General features: G+C 29.1%; 1 protein-coding gene across 1 annotated transcript in view; it reads right to left on the minus strand.

Moving 5' to 3' along the window:
* Positions 1 to 9703: 9703 nt before the first annotated feature.
* GluRIB (Glutamate receptor IB) overlaps positions 9704 to 23514 on the minus strand; it is a 229210-nt gene continuing 215399 nt past the window's right edge. The window contains exons 13-17 of the mRNA XM_088275073.1: positions 22741 to 22939; positions 17505 to 17749; positions 15295 to 15403; positions 14575 to 14904; positions 9704 to 11926 (exon numbers count right to left, since the gene is read on the minus strand). Coding sequence (XP_088131199.1) covers positions 11846 to 11926; positions 14575 to 14904; positions 15295 to 15403; positions 17505 to 17749; positions 22741 to 22939 — 964 coding nt within the window. The 3' untranslated portion in view covers positions 9704 to 11845. The remainder of the gene's footprint in view (positions 11927 to 14574; positions 14905 to 15294; positions 15404 to 17504; positions 17750 to 22740; positions 22940 to 23514) is intronic.

Raw genomic sequence — 23514 nt, forward strand, 5'->3', positions numbered from 1 at the left:
TGCTTTAAAAAAAATATTCTGCTGTCAAAAGATTTTAAAATGAAATACAGCGTAAAATAAAATATAAAATATTCTAAGAAGTATACTATTAAGATTGTCTTTCATAATTTGCGGTCTGAATTATGAGAACCCTAGTTTATTTTATTTTAAATCATGGCACTTTTCCGGAATATAATTTAATAATGAACCAGTATTTTTGGACTCATGTTTCAACTTAGAACTCGTCAGTTTTTTTTAAATAAATAATATTCAAACTGTACCTTCCTCTTTTCAGAACACTGTAATTTGCCTAATTACCATCTTTCAAAGCAAGGGTTATATTTTCTGTAACATTTTTGTGGTGTCTTTTTCACAGATTTAACAGCATAAATCACTTTTCATTTTAGAATTGATTTTAATGGAAAGGCTTGAGTTACAAACAAGTTAAATAAAAATATTCATTTTTATATTAGGCTTCATAACAATAACAAAAACATCCAATGTTTTAATTTAATACAAAAATAAAACCATCTAGTAATATCTCTGCATGTAACATATTTAAATTTGAATTATTATTTTGATTTGGAAATATTTTTATGATTTATTGTTGTATTTATATGGAAAAATCTTCAAATTTTGTTAATGCTTTAATGAAAAGATTAATTGATTTGTATTGGGTATTAGTCCAAAGCAATATTAAATAAATGTTAAAGTAAAAATATCACTTTAATTTATTATGACCAGCGGTGGAATCGAACCCTCCAGCCTGGTACTCAACTACGGTTAGGTACTATTTAAGTGGACACACAAAATATTAGCAAATATGTTATATTTCTTCATATCTTGATTCCGATATCGAAGTTATTGATCGCGTGGATCGTCCGAATACTCATAGTATTCGTTTCCATAATTTAAATTTACAATATACCACCTTCTTGCACTGAAGAAAAAAAAGATCATTGTAGGTAATATGCGCATACTTAAATCTTTATCTACAAATAATAACGATATCAACAACCCCAACACTTTTTTTGAGAATTGAATATATCCCAACACTAATCCATTTCACACTTCTCTGTACCTTCTGACATATTGGAATTTTACCTTACCACTCATATTTCACGTGTTACTCAACAATGCATAACATATGCATAAAAATACAAAATGCATGCATACAATGCATAAAAATAACGTTAAAAACTAATTTAAAAAAAACGATTATGGTTCTTCGTTTCAAATGTTTTCTTTTCAGACCGTTTTTCTTTAAGAAGGAATTCTATACAACAAGCTTCTCGCTTATTTTTAGTCTTGTAAACATGATTTCCCGTCTCACGGATTCGATTGCAGAATTCCAATAATGGAATCTACGATATAATCACTCTATCTATTGGAATATCTGATTGGAATTCCGACCTGATTCAATTTTAGTACAATGCTCCATTCCGCTTTCAACAAATACAATCGTTCAATCATAATTCTGAATGCACTGCTAGCTTTGACAGGGTCAACTCAATCCGCTTCTAGCCTAACTAACATTCGTTTAGCATTCAACTGAAGAAAATTTCACAAATAATCAATAATTTACCGGTAGTTGATATACTCGTGCATACAATGTTATTTCAAAATAAACTTAAAGCATTCGATATGTCCCGATATGTGTTCGAGTATACTCGTTTCTATTAACACGTCTATCATATGGTAAAATATTATTAGTTACAATCGAATCTATAAATATTTATAAAATTTAAACCCGTGCAAACAATGCACCTTAAATATTTTAAACTAAAATATTGACAGAAATTTTTTAACTCAAATCGATTTAGAATCTGGCTGGCCATTACTCGATAATCGATAAGTCACTTATATATAATTTTAATGAGAATACCAATTGGTGATTTATACATACATACATATAAATTAATGCACGTATATAAACATATATTGTTAATACATAAATAAAGATTAACGTTATACAAATGACAGTTTTTACTTTATTTTTGACAGGTTAAACAGGTTTTATACAACTTTTTTTTACAACGACAGCACCATTTGTTGAACTTAATAGCAACACACGCAATTCTAAACATCTTTCATGGCAGACAGCGTACTTCTAGATTCTCAATCAATATTTTCCATGTTATTAATAACATTGTTTATTCATAGATTTTGAATATTTCATTGCTTCGCAAACTTTGTGAAATCAAACATTTTAGATGTGTGCGTTTCGTTTCCATATATCTTACCAGATCACAGCATTAGCCACCGCATTCTTTTTTCGGATACAGCTGGTTAATAATAAATCTCTGACGTCATGGTGGGATATTTCATATTCCATGTTTTGTGAAACTGTAATTTTGATCCTGCACAATTCCGATTGCATTTGAAATATTATTTATATACAGCTGGGTCAACCAAAAGCTTTCAAGGGATGCAATGGTGCTTGAATTAAAGTTACTGAATGCAAATTCCGTTTACATTGTATTTTCCACATATTAAATTGTGAAAACAAAGCGCAAATACGAATAGTGTCAGACAATGCAGAAATGGTATTTTAAAGCAAAAGGGACGAAATATAATCCCTAATTATAATATACTCAGCAAATTGCGCTGTCATTGTAAAAAAGTTGTATAAAACCTGTCAAAAATAAAATAAAAACTGTCATATATATAAAGTAATCTTTATTCGATTTTTTACATTTTTTTAAAGAACTAAATACATGGCAAGGGTCATAAGGAGTGGACAGTTCTCTCTGTAAAGACGCATCATGAGAGCAAGACGCGAGACGACGAACAAGATGACTCGTTGGAGACTATTTTCATAAATTAATACGTATACAATACCTATCTACTGCTGACATGAAAAGCTTACACAAGTAAAGGCTTTTCAAGCTCACACAAGTAAAGAGTTTTCTCTTTCCACCCTCTATACAAAAAAGTGCCAATAAATTAAATCGAACGCATCTACCTACGTTATATTATCAATAAGAATATATGTATGTCCATAATGTAAAATATTTTCGTTTTCATGAGTTTATTTTATCTTAACAAAGATATTGAAAAATTTGGAAGTCTGGGTAATTTCAGGGCTTAAAACCTGTCTTGGGCTAGTTTTGGTGATCACTTTATTTAAGTGTAACATTCACTATTCTACCATACTACTCAAATTTCGGAGGTTGAATTTTTGCTTTAATTATTCTTTCATGTGCTAGGTCTCGGCATCGTCTATTGAGTTGAGTAAGTTTTTTAAGTAAAAGGGAGCTTTTTGATTTTTTTGAATTGAATGAATTTTCACACACTAGGAGACGCTTGAAAAGTTGATTTTTAATTATACTTTTACTATGACTAGTTATTAAATTCACAATATTTGTTCATTTAAGTGTGTCTAAATATTGCTTTACATATCTGGGTTTGTCAATTTAGTTCCTATTAATTTAAATATCTCAAGAAAAATATGGAAGTTTTGGTATTTACGAGCTGTTATAGAGTTACTAGCTTACGAGTTCTTTTCTCACTCATTCGTTCCACATCTCCAAATTATTTCAACATACCAATCTTAATTTTATCTTTAGTACTTATGTTTGCATTTTTTCCGTATTTCACAATATTAACAACTATAACCATACATCGTTTTGCGTACACAACACGGTTTATTTTTCTTTTACCATATTTTTTTCGTATGCTTTTCATCCTTTAAAAGTATACTAGCGAATGGTAATCTGTCAGAAGTACTGAATGAAACGGAATGAAATTAAATGAACAGAAGCAATTCTAAAGAAACATTATTTTACTTCTTTAACTGAATTTGTGAACATATTTTTATTTATTTACTTATTTCCTTTGATATCCGTCAAAGCTTAAATATTATATGATAAATAAAACACATTTATTGATTGGTTGTTGATCATTTCCTTTTCAATTTATACAATTTAGGCGGTAACATCTCCTCGTCAATTACAGTAAAAACGTAATACCTCAAAAGCATTTATTTTCCAATAACTAAGCTCCAGCAATTCGTGAATCTTGGTAAAAATATTGATATTAAAATAATTCAATGATAAAAAAAAATAAAATGAAAGCTTACTAGCAGATAATTTTGACATAATATGGAAGTGAAGCATAGAGTTGTCAAAATAATAATGAAAATAGACCGAATGCCATCGAAATGTAAATCAAAATGACATTTATTATAAATGTTTGAATGGGGAAATAAGAAAGTGATGAAAGGCCGAGATGAGAATTTTCGAAAATATGTATACAATATTTTTGAAGATGGTTTGATGGTAATCGAATGAGTGAAGACGAAAATAGTAAAAAAATGTATGAGGCAAATGCAGTTGAAAATAAAAGCAAGGAAATGCCAAGGAGACATGAATGATTAAATACTCAAAATATTTCAAAATAAATAGGCCAGGAGTCGAAATAATCGACGGGTTTATATAACGAAATACACGAACGTAGAAGAGACGAAAAACGTTTGCAAAAACAGAGTGATGTGGTATCTTATCCTCTCTGCCTACCCCTGCGGAGAAGTGGCGTAATGGTTAATTAGTTAAGAGAAATAAATTAAAAAGATAATGACAAAATTCATATGACACGTATGTTTTTGAAACTTTGGATAATCATTGACTTATTTTTAGTTTCAATAGATAATTAGGTATTAGATTATTAGATAAGGCTTTAGTCAATAAATATGAAACTGATTCTACCTTAGAAAATGCACAACCTTTCTATGCCCACAAGGTGTTAGTAAGAGTTGAAAAACGGATCTTTTAATTGCGTTTCTAGGGGTGAAATCTAAAAAGAAAAATTTTAGATTCCAATAGTCATTCAATTACGAGATCAAAAACAATTACTTGTACATCTACAACGCGGTCATGCGTGACACTATCTTCTTCTACCGCTTCGTATTATTGTGTAAACACAACATCCGACGTTAACGTCATTTTAACGTTAACGTCTTTTGATCCATTCCTATGGCGTCGGAATGTATATGATTCTTATTCTGTTTTGAATATTGAAAGCATTAACTTTGTGGATCGTATTGATATATTATTTTGAGAATTAAAAAGACTCTGTAAAAGTAGGTAAATTAAACCCTGAAGAGGGAAACAGGTTGTTGCTGAAACTAATCGGTTATTAATAAAAATGTGAGTAGATCAAAAAAAGTATTTTTATTTCTCAAAATAATAGCTCTTATTCTCCTTATCTCTACGTTATATATTTTAGATCTCTCATGTAACAAAACATTATTGATGAATATGTCACTTCCTTTGAATTTCATTCTCCATTCTAGTCCAATATCAATTATCGAACCGGCGCGGCACCTAAGATATTTTAGTTCAAAAAGTATTATTGAATAATACTTTGTTGGAGTTTTTTTTATTATTGGTTTTTAATGAAGAATTTTGTTTTACTTCAAAAAGCTATTTTTTGCTGATACGAAAACAAATACATGAATATCAAAGACAATCACACCATATATCAAAGACAATCACAACCACATCAAGATCAAAAGGTATCATAATTAGGCCTAAAATAACAACAATAACCTAAAAAAGCATTAGTTTGTCGAAAAAAATAGAGTTCATTTCTTTATACGAAGGAACGAAAAAAAATGAAATGATAATTTCAATCTTAAATATATTTAACTTCCTAAATACGAGCTATACGCTCAAAATATTGTATCATTTACCATTATTTGTACCTTGACTGGCGTTATATAAATGAAGCACATTAAATAAAAATAAATGTTTCATGGACGAACCATATCGGAATTTGCCACCCAAAACGCCCGATATGAAACCACCAAATTCACCAATTTTAATTCACCAAAAACCGATAAATTTATTATGTCTATGATAACTATGATCAACTAAAGAACTGCGCTGTCAAAATGACATCGTAATATATAATCATTACGTATTGAGACCATTTTTAAACTCCTGTTAGTGTATTACTGTTGTTAATAAAAACATATTTGTTTGTTTTGAATATTGAAAACATTTACTTTGTGGATCATCTTGATAAATTATTTCGAGAAATAAAAATACTTTGTATTCTGATCCACTCACATTTTTATTTTACCAACTAGTTTCGGCAACAACCTGTTGCCCTCTTCAGGGTTACAAATGTAACCCTGAAGAGGGCAACAGGTTGTTGCCGAAACTAGTTGGTAAAATAAAAATGTGAGTGGATCAGAATACAAAGTATTTTTATTTCTCGAAATAACATATTTGTTTGACTATTCTTTTAAGTAAAAAATAATACAAATATTATTACACAAAAATCTATTAAAATTATTAAGTTCTCGCGTATATATAGAAAGAAAATATTATTCCTTTAGGGATGCTTGCTTTCCGTTCGTTGATGTCTTTTAATAAATTCTCGGTGTGCGGTAAAAAGTTACGAATAATACGAAGATTTAGACCGAAGCATAAAAAATACATTTAAAAATGTATGTATTTAATTTTACAAAAATAACAATTTCAAATAAATTATGTGAAAAACGTCAAAATAATTACATATTATATATGCTTGAAAATTACTTGAAAGTTTCATGTTATAAATGGTTGATTTTTTGTTTGTTTTACAAGCTCTTTTTAAAATTATGGGTCGTGCATTATTTTAAAAATCATACTTTTTTTTCTTCGTCTTCCAATTGCATTAGTGATTGTTTAAAAATTATATATACTAGAGCTCCCTTTTAACGGGAATACAAAATTATGTCATTTGGAACCACTTTAGTTCCAATTACATCCGCTAGATGTAAGGTTTGAAATTGTGATAATTCTGCTGGGAAATCTGCAAACTTGTTTCGTTTACTGGGCTGAGTCTTAGATAAATTTACAAATTTGAAATTTGTTCCCTTATCCAAAAATAGATGTCGTTGAAAAATTAAAATTTAAAAGAGTTATTCTACTTTTTGCTAATGAAAAAAAATGTTTCAAACTATTTATTTTTCTGTGTATTCAAATTAACTATAAAGCCTTCGAAAACGATATATAAAAATATGATTATAATATCTGAACAGAGACAAAGCATCTTTTTGTATGCAGGGAATATTGATTTACGGGGTTAACGTTTCATACACTGTACCTACAGCATTCTGCCCATTATTGAACATCCATATTGACCAAACTCTGAGATGTGTAAAAAGCTAAACTTGCTAGCTAGACTTAAAATCGGTTTTTATATCTCACGGCGGTTGCCTTATAGTCTGGAATTATATATTTACTTTGGTTTATGGAATTTTTTCATACTTTAGAAGCATTTATTTGAGAATATAGCTCCTGTAAACTATACATTTTTTTCTTGGATATTATATATATATATATATAGATATATATATATATATATATATATATATATATATATATATTTATAAATATATATATATATATATATATATATATATATATATATATATATATATATATATATATATATATATATATATATATATATATATATATATATATATATATATATATATATATATATATATATATATACATATATATATATAAATATATATATATATATATATATATATATATATATATATATATATATATATATATATATATATATATATATATATATATATATATATATATATATATATATATATATATATATATATATATATATATATATACATATATATATATATATATATATTTATATATATATATATATATATATATATATATATATATATATATATATATATATATATATATATATATATATATATATATATATATATATATATATATATATATATATATATATATATATATATATATATATATATATATATATATATATATATATATATATATATATATATATATATATGGCATATTTTATATTTACCCGTCACAGGGCAGAAAGTGTTGTTTTTGCATTTTGAAGAAAAGCTTATTTATATTAAATATACTAATTTGCAAATGGAAAAAAAACATTCAGGTTTTACCTAAAAAGATATGTTGCCCAGTAACAAGTTCAATAAGTGGCTTGATATTTATTTTTAAAACATTTCATTATTTATTAAACTTTATAAACGATCTCCTGAAAAATAGGCGGTTTTTGTTATATGACGTTGTTGAAAGGATTAAATACCCAGAAAAAAATATTTAAAAAATAAGTTTATGTCAAATTCTTTATGAGATGGTATTTATTGATTTTTAATACCTTCTAAGTAATAAAATTGGTGGATTTAGGAATGGAAAAATAAGTTAAACGCATCTTATTTTATTTTTTATTAATAACGTATATACAAAAATTAACAAATTTAAAATGATGAAATTATTTCAAACATGTCGACAAAAGGTTATCAATAAGATGTAATGGCATACTTATTTCTAAATAGCAAACTGCATGTATTATCTATTCGAAGAATTGAAATTGAAATGGGTATTTTTATTGTTGTTGTTTATAATATAATTTCACCATACAACTATTTTTAAACCTTTATTTGAATAATAATCAGAAATCGAATTATTTGTGTTTAAGGTATTTTAAATCAGTAACATGTCATTACATCTTATAACATAACTTAAAAAACAAATTCAAATAATGTTTAAAAAAACAGAGTAAACAAATAAAATTCAGAGATATTTTTTTTTATTTCTAAAACTTCTTTGGCTTTTCCATTTTCATCAAGTTACCGTCAAATCATGGTACCGTCAAATTATCTTTCAAAAATTCTTACTTATTCATCATATCTTTAGAGTGTGAGTAGGTATAAATAAATACACCAGCTCTCTGATACACAGTTTTTCATAAATAATCTCTGAATTATGAAACGTGGTAAACATTTATTAATTAATTTTAACATATATGTTAGTAAGATATTAATTAGCAATATGACATCAATGACACCTGGATACATTACACTGACAACACTTTGATGATAATCAGACAAATATATTTGTGATAAGTGATAGTTTTGACAATAAGAGAACATTTATGATTATCCTAGTTAATCTTAGTGAAATAATTAATTATAATAATAATTTTACCCCATCATTTATTTTTATTTTAGAGTATGGCTTATATTGAAAATTTTATGAATAAAATACTTCATTAGCCGCAACAAAATATTTATTGGAAATTGTTCATATTTTCATAAAATTAAGGTTATTCATATTTTTTTGTTTAATTATCAGTTATTTTGATAGTTGCAAGAAAACGTTTTTGCTTTAATTATATAACACATTGAACACTTATTACATTTAGGTGGGTACCAATCTAGTACAATAATTTTTTTTATTTTTTTTTACTGTGTATACCTACATACATATTAAAATGAAGAAAAATATTTATGTTTTAAAATAATCTTCTAAAATCACACTAACATCCATCTCGTCAATAAAAAAAACTTTATCTAATAAGAAAAATATGAAAAAAACGTGTTACAAATGAAATATTATAAAAAATTGTAACAATGAATTAATTAATAGATTTATATTATCCACTGACACTTCGTGATGGAATTGCATTTTTAATTTATTATTAGATTAAAACCAATATTTTTAGCTTTTCCACTTTTTTATTTGACCAGCGACCGGGTTTCGTCGTTACCGACATCATCAGACTGGTCTGATGATGTCGGTAACGACGAAACCCGGTCGCTGGTCAAATAAAAAAGTGGAAAAGCTAAAAATATTGGTTTTAATCTAATAATAAATTATAAATGAATTAATTTAAGAATATATGGTTCAACGGTAAGTAAAAGCTAGGAGAGTGAAATTAAGGGATTGCAAATACAAACGTGAATGTGCAAATTAAGATAATTTTACGGAAAAGAAACATTTACTGGATACACAATTTTATTAACTACAGCATATGGTTAAACATTAGTTTTTACAGTAGGATATGATATTTTTTTCTTAAAATGTTACTACACCAACTATTTTGTATTAATTATAATCATTTATTCTACATTGACATATGGATTATAAGACTGAGAAATATCTTCAGTTTCATATTCTCAAAACCATTATGTCCACGAATAAATGTAAGATAAATAGTTTAGTTTATTTATGTCAATAAAAAACATTTAGCATTACTTTAAGTAAAATCAACCGTTATCCCTGCAATCTTATTGAGGGCTTTTAGTACACAACGTTTATCTATATTAAGGGATTTTAGTGTAATTAAACTTATATCTTTCCAGTTACACCATCTTTTGAAGACAGTTTTTTTTGTTAAAAACTATATAATATGGAAAAAATAGGTGTCCATTATCGTCTAACATATTACGAGTAAATATATAAATGACCTATTTAGTATGTATTCAATAACGGAAAAGGCGTTTGATGTTTTTAGTTACCCAATTTATACGAATTACATTGCTTCCACAAGGGTCACAACCCTCAGTAATGAGGAGTAAGACGGAGAAGAAAAATTATGCGAATTCCAACATTATTTCGAATTAACAAATAAATTTGAACATACAGACTTACATACTCGTTATTTTTTGAGTATACAATAATCTTGACGATATGCATAGAAATTAACCATTATATTTTATTTGACACATAATTATATTTAATAATACCATCAAGTGGACAAATTTTTTGAATTTTCTTTTATATCCGAGATAAACATTTAATATTTTTTTCAACATTTAAAACATTACATTCTTATACATATAGAGAAGTACACATATCACTCAAATATAAAAAAAAATACCCAAATAACTGTTTACTTGATTTTCATTTCTAATTATATTTTATACGTGCAATAGGTACATTGTTTAACTTTTTAGATTAATTTAATTACATTTAAAATTTTGAATATGGCGTTTATATAAATAAAACAAGAACTGTGAAGAATTTATTAGAAAATCACTTCTTATACTGCGTTATTTAATCATTAGTAGAGTGAAACATTAAGGTTTTTTCTAAATAGATAATATATTCATTAATTATAATTATATTATATAATGTAAATGGTTTCAAACCGCCAGCTTAAAATATATTTACACAATACCATATCACAATCCGTAACCTCGCTCAGTCCTATATTGGTAATGTTGTTATTTTTTTACCATTTTATTTTTCGTAATTCATCTGCAAGAACTATGGAAGTGCACATTTTACTTAACTTAAAACACCACAAAAGAGTAAGCAACACTTACAGAGTAAACTGTCTTTTATGTCAACGGTTTCATTTAGTCCGTAAACTCGACATTTTTGTGTAAGATTTCAATATTCCACCTTTTATTTCACTAACAATCAAACGTTGATATATTTTCAAAAAGAAAAATAACGTATTTTATCGGACATTTCAGATTCCACCATTATCAGGTATGAAAGGAGCATTATGGTAAAGAATTTTTTAATTTTGTTAAAACAGTGCCCATAATAAATAAAACAAATTAAAGCTCCTTTGATGGTTCGAAATGTTCTAAACAAAATGTATGCATTAAGTTTCAAATATCTTTAACGTTCAGTAACGTAACAGTGATGATTCCATGGATGATCATTTATTTTTTAAATGATTCTGTGTCTTTTTCACTTTCTTGGAAAAAAATAACTAAGTGCGATTGAAGATATTAAAGAAAAAACGCAACTTTTGTTTGTTTATTTTTAACAGTGTACTTGATTTATTGTTAACGTATCAGACGTTCCGATAAATAGTGATGATGTAGTTGTTTGATATACTTAGAAGACGAGCCGTTGCAAAACGCGGGTTTGGTAATCACCACACGATTCCCAATGGTTTGCATTTATAAGCAAGTCGAAATCTCGTTCGAGTTCGCGGATGGTTTGTTGCCTTATAGCTGGTACAAGTCAATCATCTTGGATTGCTTAGCAGCGGCGGGACGACGAATGACCGCATCCCGCGCCGCGGATCAGACCTGCGTGTGCGTGTTAGCGTGCATCCCATCCTGGTCCAGCAGCGTGCCGGCGGTCTGGCTCGACGGGGCGTAATACTGGAATTATTTTATTTTAATTTTAATTTTATTTGGAATTTTTACAGTTACATAAATACGTTTACAATAATGAGTGACAAAAAACAGGTATTTGTAACATTCCATTTACAAAATTTCATATAAGTATGTCATTAAATATAAATATCTGGAAGAAGGGCGGTAGGGAGGAAAAGGAGAAAAGAGAAAGATCAAAGCTCAAGTCCAAGACAAATAATGTGAAAATTGGGACACACTACGATTTAGATATGGACTTACTATGTACGCAATCGCAGTGCTGACAATGTCGAGTAGAACATTCCCATATTCATAATTGACCAATTTTGATGAACGATAAATAAAGGAATATTAAATATCGTTTGTTCTACTTGTGGGAAGCGCTAAGGTGTCAGCCGTCCTGGTGATCCAACCGGGGACTCTTATATAAAACTTATACGTGGCAGTAATTCCGGCGAATCAATGTAACCACTTAATATTTTTTTTTGTCATTTTGCTTATTTTCCAACAACAACAAAAACAAACTGGTGATAGTGGTGAAGGTTTGTATCTTATATGTCGGTTCCAAATTAGAAAGTATATAGTGTTTGAAAAAGTAAGAAATATAATAAAAAGGAAAGTGTTTGAAAAAGTAAGAAATATAATAAAAAGGAAAGTGTTTGAAAAAGTAAGAAATATAATAAAAAGGACATTAAAATAAAAATAAAAATGCTTTTAATTAAAAAAAAAGGGAATCAAGATCAAGCAAGGATTTCTAAAAGAATAAAAATAATTAATAAAGGAATGCTATTTTAAAAGGGAGCTAGCTTTCTAGGAAAAAAAATTAAATTTGTTTTGAAGTTTATCAAAGAATGAGCATTTTAATAGTTGTAAGGTTTTTCCTAATATTCTTGGCATCTTGAACAAATAAGGATAGAATAATTTTTTTTTATGGCGAGTAATAAATATTGTTTTTTATTAATTAAAATTTTTATGTTAATAATAAAAAAAAACAAGACTTAAAACCAATTTTACCAGTATTAAATATTCGAAATATTTAATACTGAAAAAAATTATTTAAAAAATTATATAAAAATAACTCTAATGAAATTCAATATAAAAAGTGCAATACAAAATATGCAATCACATATGAGATACGACGATACAATAAACAATGTTTAGTTTAAGCAATAAAGCTGATTACAACTAAAGCAATATTCCATTTGAAAATATAGAGAGATGGTTTGGACATGTGGAACGTACGAGTGAGGAAAGAACTGTTCAACAAATTTATGGGGGTGAATGTAGTTGGGAAAAGGAGCAGAGGAAGACCGAGGAAAACCTGGCACAATCAGGTATGTCAAATACTTGAAAGCGGCCGGGTTAGGAGTCGACATTATCATCGGGTATGTATGAGGAGATACATGAATGTAGAAGAGGCGAAGAATGTTTGCAAAGACAGAGTGGTGTGGCGTTCGATTCTCTCTGCCTATCCCTGCGGGGAAGGGGCGTGATGGTTAGTTTAGTTTAGTTTAGTTTAGAATATTTTCAGTAAATGATAACCATTTCCTACTTTTCACAAATCGAAGATCACATTCGGATTGAGTGGAATAGAGAGAAAGGGAAGGAAAGATATTTATGTAGGCTTTCTTCATTTTTCTTAAAATTGGATAACTACCATAGGTGTACATTAATAAAGCAAAAATAAAGATGTTTGGCTGAACTTTATAAGGATGCCTTTATTTTAATAAGAAAACGTAAGAATTAGAAAGAAATCGCTACTCACAAGCTAATTATTCAGCCGAGTCCAGTAGTAGACTAAATACTTTAGTAGTTTCGATAAGTGCTGGAATTGTTTCGGCTCGCGATATCACTGTACTATATTGAAAAATAAAATATTTGAGGAAAAAAAAAAACAGTTTCAAACAAGTCATGCGAATAACAAAAGGTAAAAAAATATTTGATTAGAAACACAAATTCTCTGGACGAAAAACATTGAAAATAAATGTTATTAAAATAAGTTCAAAAGATTTAATTTATCAATAAAAACGACTACAAATTACGGATATTTATTTGCTTTATTTTTTGCAAAAAGGTTTTGAAAAATAGATGTTTAACAACAACAAAAAAAAATATTTACAAATAATACGTTTTCACTCAATCATGTTTTAAAATATTACACGATGGTATTGGTTATTGGCTAAGTCAGATTCAAACAAAAAAAAATTAACTAGAAGCACTATACTCGTACTATAATTAAATTTACACTGAAAAAACACTGGAATTCAGTTTCTGTAATACCATGATGATTGAAATAATTTTTTTAAAAATAGCACTTGTAGAATACGAGTTTAAGAGTTTAGTAGTATAAACAGTAGTTTCGTTTCGAGAGCTATTAATGTTCTCATCAAGAGGTGAATACAAAAACTCTTTATCAGTTTGTATTTAAACCAATTGATAAAAAACATCTTTAGTTTTCGAAATTAGACGTAAGTTAATAACCTTAAAAAAGTGGTCTTTAACAAGTATTTTTAATATTATATTTGTAATATAAATGAATGCAAAATGATATGTCCCGCCTTTAAATAACTATTTTTTTTAAACAAAAACTAATGTTGTGTTTTGAATCAAAAGATGAAATGATGTTTTTAGGTGACGACGGAAAACAGACTTACTGCAGTAAATGATCCGTTCCAGCCAGGGCGACCGTCGGCATCGGGGTCTCGGCACCTTTCCGCATTGGCTTTCCTGGTGCCAGCTCTCCCAATGCTGGCTGTGGGACCCGCGCTTCCGCTGACGGCGTCGAACTCCCCCGGACTGGACACGGTCAGTCTGGCCTTGGACTTCATGGCGTCGGAGAGAGGGACTTTGGCCTTCGCCGCGTCTGAGTGGCTCTTGTAGCAGAACTCTATCAGGGCCACAAACAGGGCTACCAGAAGACCCCCTATCAGTATGTAGAATATACCGGCCACGTTGCTGAGGGATAACTCGTTACGAGAAGTGTCCTAAAAACACATAAAAATAAGGTGTTTTCAAAAAACTCATTTTTGCTAAATTTAAAAACATATTTTGATGAAATTGTATTGACAAAATATTTTTTACATAAAAAAATATTTTACTATATATATATTTCTCCACGTCTTGAATGATGACACGAAGACATTAAAATTATTTGGGTGGAAAATGACTTGGTTTCCTTTATACCTTTAATTTATTTATTTATTGATATCCGAATTCAATTCTCTAAAATAATATATTGGAATACTCTTAACGTCAAAACAAAGCCAGTTAACGTTCGTTATTATCGAAATGGTCGGTTTCGGTTCATTCTAGGAAGGGTAGAAGTGCGAGGAATAACCCTTACAGGAAGACTAATATCGAGATGATATACGTACTTGTTTGTCGCTATGTTTGCACTCAGTTCTGTCGTACCACCACTTGTTAGTCAACTTAGTTAGTTCGCCATTTTCCTTTAGAGAGAGAACGGCCAGATTAATCCCATCCCTGTAACAATGGACGCTTAATTTTAAAATGAAATACTTTTAAAACAAATCACTTTTTCCTCACTTTCGAAGAATTCACCCTTCAAGGAGACTGAAATCTGTAATAAATAAATAAAATGGTTACTGAAAACAGGTTAATTTTTCTAAATCATACATTCAAAAGAAATTAAATATTCGAAGTAAAAATCGCACAAGATAAATACAAAAATAGTGAATTTTTCATAAACAAGTATTCGCAAAGCCAACGTGCGGTTAGTCGCAAATTCAAGGAAAAGTCAGTAAACAGAAAAACTCCTTAGCGGAAATCGCCATTGTATTTTTTTTCGGCACAAAAAGAAAGCAATTTATATTGTATTCATTGAATACGCAGCGCTTATTTATCGCCTAAAAAGACTTGCAGTGTATGATGACTTTATGTTCAGCGTTTAACTTGTAAAACATAATAAAAGTTCGACAAGCCGAATGTATTCGTAGCCAATTGGATTTTTTTTACTTTTAACGTTAAACAATTACACTCTACGCGTATGCTAAGCAATTAAAAATGTTTTATGACCATTCGTGATTATTATTTTAAATCGAGGATTTATTTTAAGCCCAGGAAAATTTTTATGGCAAATACCCAACGCTTATATCGGATGTCGATATAATTCACGAGTTGTTCCAACTTTACGGTAAAATTTTTACAGCGATCCCGAACACGGTTGGTTTATAAACGATATAAATTATCCGTTCTTTGACAAATTCTCACACCCGAGAAAACATACATATAACTTATATTACTTTATTAGGAACGGCGACTAGGCACTTGTACAGAAATGTATAAAGGAACATAAAGAATTTTATAAGACATGAAAGAAAATCGATCACTTTTTTTCCTCGCTTTTAGTAACAAATGTTCCCATTTTAACATTAGTTGCCATTTTAATACTTTAACGCTTTATCATTCTCTCAAAAAATATTAAATAAAACGTGACAAGTAGCTTAAGGTCCCACGAACGTAAATGTTTTACCGAAAAAATATTATTCAAACCTGCTTATTAAATTGAATACCTACATTTTATTAATAAAAGCTTCACGTAGAGTTGTAATTTACATAAAGAGTAGAAACAATTTTTAATTAAAAGGGCACCATAAGTGCTGGCAAAAGTCTGGAGGTGAAGCATTTATTCCAGTACAGAAATTTCATCAAAGAGCAAACTTTTGTCACCAAACACAGCCACACTCTTATCTTTAGTTATAAAGTCAGAAGAAACAAATTTAATTAGCCCAGTGACAACCATTCGCGGGAGAAAATGTGTACTGTTTCACACGCGGAGAAAATCCGTCTCGTCTTTTATGTGCTGCCTGAATGAACTAGTATAGAAGATGATGTTAATAGAATAAAGCTAAGCAAGTAAACTTTCTTAAGGTCTCGTTGAGGTAAACATCTTAACTGATAGTATTAGGAACATTTCGTTATCGGATCACCGGAGATGAGCAACAAAAACCAAATGAAATATGAAATTTACAAAGCAATCTTATCATTTTTAATATTCTCTTGTTAATTAAACCTAGTTATGGAGAAAAACATGTTAATTATTGTTTTTCAGCAGGCTTTTCGAATATGATATAATAAATATAAAATATTATTTTGAAAATAAATGTGTAGTATTTCAAAACATAAGAATAAGAAATATATTTCATAAAGTTTATTTTTGTGGTACAATTACCACTGATATCAAAGGGAATATACGAAGCGTTTGTTTATTTTTGATTGAATTTTTTAAAATGGTAATATCCCTATTTATTTCAAGTTAAATTTGGTTATTTAAAAAAATATATTTTTATTAAAAGGAATATTTTTAGTGATATTATCTAATCTGTACAAGTAAACAATAAAATCATTTGAATTAACAATTAAATACTTTCAAATAATTGAAGGTAGCTTAAGCATTAAACAAGGCAAAAAATATTATATATGTATTACAGAAGAGAAGATAGAATAAAATTTAGAGTAGAAGCGTACCCAAAATTTATTTTCGAATTGTAATTGAAGTTAATAAATTATAATTCCATTGTTATTATTAGGGCGCCCCTTATTTCTGAATATAATAATCATGTACCTCAATGGCGATCCTAGGGGTGTGGCCACTCCAAATCCCTTGGCGTCCAAGTTGCGTCCGACTTTCATCGTGTCGCAGGGCTGTCGCTCGTTCGTGTAGTCGTTCTTGGGCGACTCCATGAGAAGGGCATATTTCCCCTTCGATGTACGGACTCGGCGTATACCCTCGTCGTAGGTTCGCACAAACACGTGCTTGCGGGAGTTCATGTACTCCCACATCTTGCTGTAGAGGGTGATTTGCGATCGCTGGAATGCCAAATAAGGGGGTTAGGCTACATACATTGGTCCGATTACCTAACGTTAAATTTGCTTACTAATAATCACATAACTTTCGACATCTTAAAATACATGAATATTGAAGTCTGGGCATTCACATCTCACCGTAGATATCTTTAGTGAACTCCCGCATATTGTGTTTCAAGTTTGATCAATATATATAGAAGTTTCAAAAATTTGTGTAGTGTGGTTGTCAATCATGGGTAGTATTGGTGAATATTACAGACGTGTAAAGTTATCACGTAATTCAGCCTATTACGGTCGTAATCCCTGTAATTTCCCAGACTTCTATATTCTTCTTCATCTATGATGAGATGTCTAAAATAACTCCTAATCGGAGATAATCCAGATTTGTGAACAAGTGTTTTGACACGCCCAAAATGTAAAAAAAATTAATAATAATAATAAATATACATATTTTAAAAATATTTAATTTTTTGTTAAACAAACATATAAAAACAGTAGAGTTAATAAATTACTCAGTTAACAAAAGGTAAAATTATTTTGGTAGTACAATTTAGTATTAGCAGTAGTTGTGGTTTTCGTAGATAACCTTAGTATTCAATGGTCGGACAAACCATAGAATACATTAGATTCAAAGCAGATTCCGATTGAATCCAAAGCATGTTAATTTAGTTGTAATCTGCGGTGGCTCGCCGTGTCTTTATACAGGCGGAGTGTAGAATAAAAGGATTTCTAACAAATGAGAGTACGGTGTATAGATGTTAATAGATCTCACGCAGGCACTGCTCCCATCTCAAAATCCCACGAGCTTCAGACCTCAATCAGATAACCGAGAGAATGTAATTTGTTGGGTATATTCGTATGCCGATCGTAAATTTAATGTACAAGTACAAATAAAATTATTCTTGTTCATGTTTCTTCCTCAGATTACAATTATCTCTTAGATTTATGGTTTTTAACCTTCATTAACGACGGTACCCACATTGAAGACAGAATGAGACAATGTCATAAATAAAATATTCTCAATGTATAAGTAACTGCGTAAAAATAATAATAAAAAAACACTTCTTAAATAAATAAAGAATAAGGAAAATTGAGAAAGTGTGAGAGAAAGAGATAGAGAGCATCTTAAAAGAATTACAACAAAACAAAATTTTCTAAAAAAAATATTTTATTTATTCAATGTCATTGATTAGTGCTTCAGATGGTTATAAGTATTGTTTATAATAGTTTGTGGTAACTAAAATATGAGAGACTTAATATTTTCTAAATAACGAGAAAAAATGTAAATTCAAATACATAAATACATATTTCTTACACAACGCGTGGTACCTTATTGTTCATATATAGCGTCTGACGTATATTGTATACTTGTAACGCGTGCATGCCTGACACGCATTGCTGTGGCTCGGTCTGATGAAATGGAAATGAAAGAAAAATATTCAACTTATTTTTAAAAACTAGTCCACACACTTACATTACTGAGGTGTTCGCATTTGCAGAGAATGCCTCGGATTCGATTCCCAAGGAAGGGATGAAAAAATATGTGTGATTTTTCACTCTAATATTTATTTAGTATCACCTGACACCTGAAGCGCAGGAGTGATATGTTGCATTATATGTTGCATTTAAGTAAGTAAAGATCAAGATAACACTGCATCAATACCCTTTTCACCATTGCATATGGATACAATTTAGAAGAAGAATTTCACAATGCATACTTGTGGTGGAATAAAAAAATTAAAAAAAAAAATGCAATAAAAACATTAACAATTCTATGTGACAGTAGCTGCTGGAAAAGAGGTTGTTCGTAAAATGGATTTTTTATTGCATGGGTTGCTGTTACGTTGAACAGATGGCACTGCCATTGAGGTGAAAAATTAATGTTAAAAAAAAACTAATCGTCTTTAACATTTAAAAAAATATATATAAATTAAAAAATGAAAGTATTCAAATGCAGTGATATGTCTAAATTTCAAAGCAATCAAAGAGTAGGTAACTTAAGGTGATTTTATTTTTCGAAACAACGAATAATAACATTTTTATTAATGAAAAAGTTATACTAGATAACGAATTCATTTGACCGATAACTATTTTCAAAAATATTATTATTTTCAATGAAATTCGACAAATATTAGGTTGGTTTGTACATTCCTTTATTTTCTACTCCACCGGGAAACGTTAATTTTCTTTTTTCTTTCTTTCTTTGTTTACTAGAGAAAGATCAGAGGTCATTAAATCATATCCGGGAATGGGGATCTTTTGATGTAATTCAAATAAATCACGATAAATATAACTAGATAAAGACTGCTTAGGATTTGTTTTTTAGAGCCACAAATGTTTTGTAGTCTTAAGCATAATAAAGTAAAGGATTTTAAAGGAATGAAAGCTTTCAGTCTAAGCTTACGATTTTGGTCATTAAAATAGAAAATAACATTTTTCTTCTTCGACATTATTTTAATGAAGCTTCCAAATCTGTTATTATTTTTAATTTCCTTTTTGTTTGTTTTTTTTCTGTTTGTGAGCTTTTGCATACAGTATTATTGCATTATAGATCATTATATCCATTTTTTGATAATTTTATATTTCCCATACAGTTTTAATACTAATCCTGAAGTATAAAGGAACAAAAGCATTAGCTACCATAATTTAACGAAAAAATGTCCAAGTATCGTAAAGGAAATGTACATAATACTATTTTTCATTAAAACTCGCTTTCTTGGTTATCCTTCAATGATTAAAATACGCATTCTAGGAGTATCATACTTAGAAGGTACTAAAGGGACTGTTGATTATTTTTAATTAAAGTAAAATGCTTTTCTTTCTTTTGCTTATTCCGTTGATAATTTTGAGATTCCACTGTTTTTTATCAAATTTTCAAATAAAAATAATACAAATGATGTTAAAACAATTTGCATCTATTTTTGATAAATGATACAATTTTTAACATAAACTTACGTAAATAGTTTTTGAAAAAAAACTTATTCCCTCAGTGATTTCAGTATAAACCCATAACCTACAACATCCATTTAAAGAATAATTGCAACATAAACATAAAAAGTTCAACAGCGCTTGCTTACTTCTTTTAATGAAAGTTTCAAATTTTCCTTATTCGCCCGCCAAAACTTCAGTTATTTTAGTTCCATTTTTTCTTTATCTGTGACGTTAAATAAGTTTCTTCAAATGTTTTCCAAACACCATTAGAATGAAAAGTTAAACTGATAATCAAACCTATTTTTGTTATCACAGATTTTTTTAAAACAAAATTATGAATTGAATGTAGTTGGAAATAAAAAAGAGAAAGACTGAGAAAAACTTGGCCTGATCAGGTATTTAAAAAACTTGAAAGCGATTAGGTAAGGAGTCAAAATAATAGGATAATATTTATGAGGAGATGCATAAACTTGGAAGAGGCGAATAATTTATGCATAGACAGAGTGGTGTCTCGTTCTATTCTCTCTTCTTACCCCTGAGGAGAAGCGGCGAGATGGTTAGTTAACGTATAAAATTCATGTATGAAACGCCGGCGATTCATCGATTGCTTATAAATTTCGGCATAACGTTGTATATATCCGTGTTACTTGTAATCTCGGTTACCCAGGAATTCGTTTGGTGTATTATGAATAATGCTTTGAATAATACAAACATCCTATAAGTGAGCGAGTATTCATATAATCCGATTAAGACAGTTGCAATTTAGTTTGACTTAAAATATTCCAATAGGGTGTCCTGATAAAACAGCGCCAGGCTTTGCAGAATACAACCTTAAAATGATTTAAATTAAATTAAACTATGTTTTTGATTTTCAAGTTTTATTTCATTATTCAAATTTCATTTGATATTCATTATTTGTTAATTAATTTAATTATTCTAATTATATTGTCAAGTTTTATTTAATTTTGCAGAACTCCACATCTGTTCAGAACCCCTGATTTTATTTACGAAATTACTTGAAACACTAAGTAATAAGCATACATGCAATTGGTTCTTACTGATAGAAACCCTTCCATGCAATTTTTTTCTTAAGGATTATTTTAAATTTTGACATTTAATTTTTTACCCTTAAAATTTTAGTACTTTTTAACCACTTTTTATTGTTTTTTTTCAATCGGTTTCGACGAAAACTTTGTCATTGTCAGGGTTAAACATGTACATACTTGTTATTATTTACGTTTTAATTTATAAAGTGTATAAAATGAGCCACAAAGTATCAGCGAAAAACATTCAAGAAATTAAAAAATATATTTGTTTTTTTTTTTCAAACGCTAAAATAAGAACGTTTTCAACATCTCTAGATAGTCCCTGAAACAGGGTTACTGACTAGAAATTTCATAGTCATTTTATATTTTCATGCAACATCAACATTTTTTTTTATTCTTTTTTAATCGAAATTACCATAAATAAATAAATTAATAAACATTTTTGTTAACACAGTTATATTCCGCTGTGTTTATAAGTAAATGTGTTTTCTGCATGAAGTTGTGATAACCCTGAATATTTAAACTGTGTTTTTCTGAGTAAACGGTAGCTCAAACGCCACACGGTGTATATATTTCAGGTTGTGGTCCCGTGGTTAAAGTCGCGGACTCTTAAGTCAGAGTTTCTCGGTTCGAACCCACTCTACCGAAATTTGATACCAAGTTCTAATAATGATTTGCTTAGGCTCACAGAAATAGTATAAAATTAAAATATTTGTATAAGAACACAAATATTTCTTTTAATTTTTAAAAAATTAATTAAATTATATATTTGGTATGTTTTAATAAAATGGTTTATAAGTGTACAGAAAAAATATACCCTTTTTAGGTTTTATTTGTTTGTTGAAAAAATCACAGCCAGCTGGGTAAGGCAATATTAATACCTTCCGGCATTGAAAGCGTTGACAATATGAAGGCTTTCTGGAGATCGGATTCATACTCGGTGAAGACTTAATGCTGCCTATCAATGCCTGCATTGTTCCTAAAAGTTAACAAAAGAATTGAAAAAAAAAGTCTTACCCTAAAGAAATCCCAAGTAGATCCGTGGTAAAGGGTTCCATATTGCACTTCGGTCTGGGCCGCTAAGTCTTCGGGCGAGTTGATGGGCGCTACCATTCTTTCCACGGTCAGGAAGGCGGCAAGGTTGGCAGTGTATGAAGATATGAGGATCAGAGTGAAAAACCACCACACGGAACCTACAATCCTCCCGGAGATAGATCTACAATTTGCACAAGTTTATAAAAAAAAAACATTATTTTCAAATGCAATTCACACATGTTCTATATACAGTGGAACCTCGAAATACGTCCCTTATCCGTTCCAGATCATGAGACTTATACCAAATAGGACGTAAACCAAACGTAATATTTCCATAAGAAACTAAGGGAAAGAAATTATCAATCCGCTCCCACGAAAAAAAAGGTAAATGTGGAATTTGGATTAAAACAATGATAAAATTTAAATAAAAAGTTTAAATAAATTTATAATACATAAAACTAAATAAATATAACGTTGAGTCTTTATCGTTTCATCTCTAGCGACAGACATGGCCTTTCACGATTACATGTCAGACAGGGGTGGGGTGTCAGAGCTACATAAATAAAAAAGAACTTAGGCGAAATAAATGAACATTTAACATTAGTTAAAGTTGTGAGAAGAATCAAGTGCTTATGATCCTGAGAAGGAGATGTTATTTTTTGGAAGGAGAGCTTTTTAACTAACAAGTTCTTGCAAAAAGTCGTATTTCAAACTACGGTCGTATACCAAGCAAAATGTTTCGCGTCCAAACATGAC

Source organism: Brachycentrus maculatus, unplaced genomic scaffold (genome assembly GCF_059751285.1).
Source record: "Brachycentrus maculatus isolate JH-2025_06_01 unplaced genomic scaffold, ASM5975128v1 h1tg000781l, whole genome shotgun sequence".
NCBI lineage: Eukaryota > Metazoa > Arthropoda > Insecta > Trichoptera > Brachycentridae > Brachycentrus > Brachycentrus maculatus.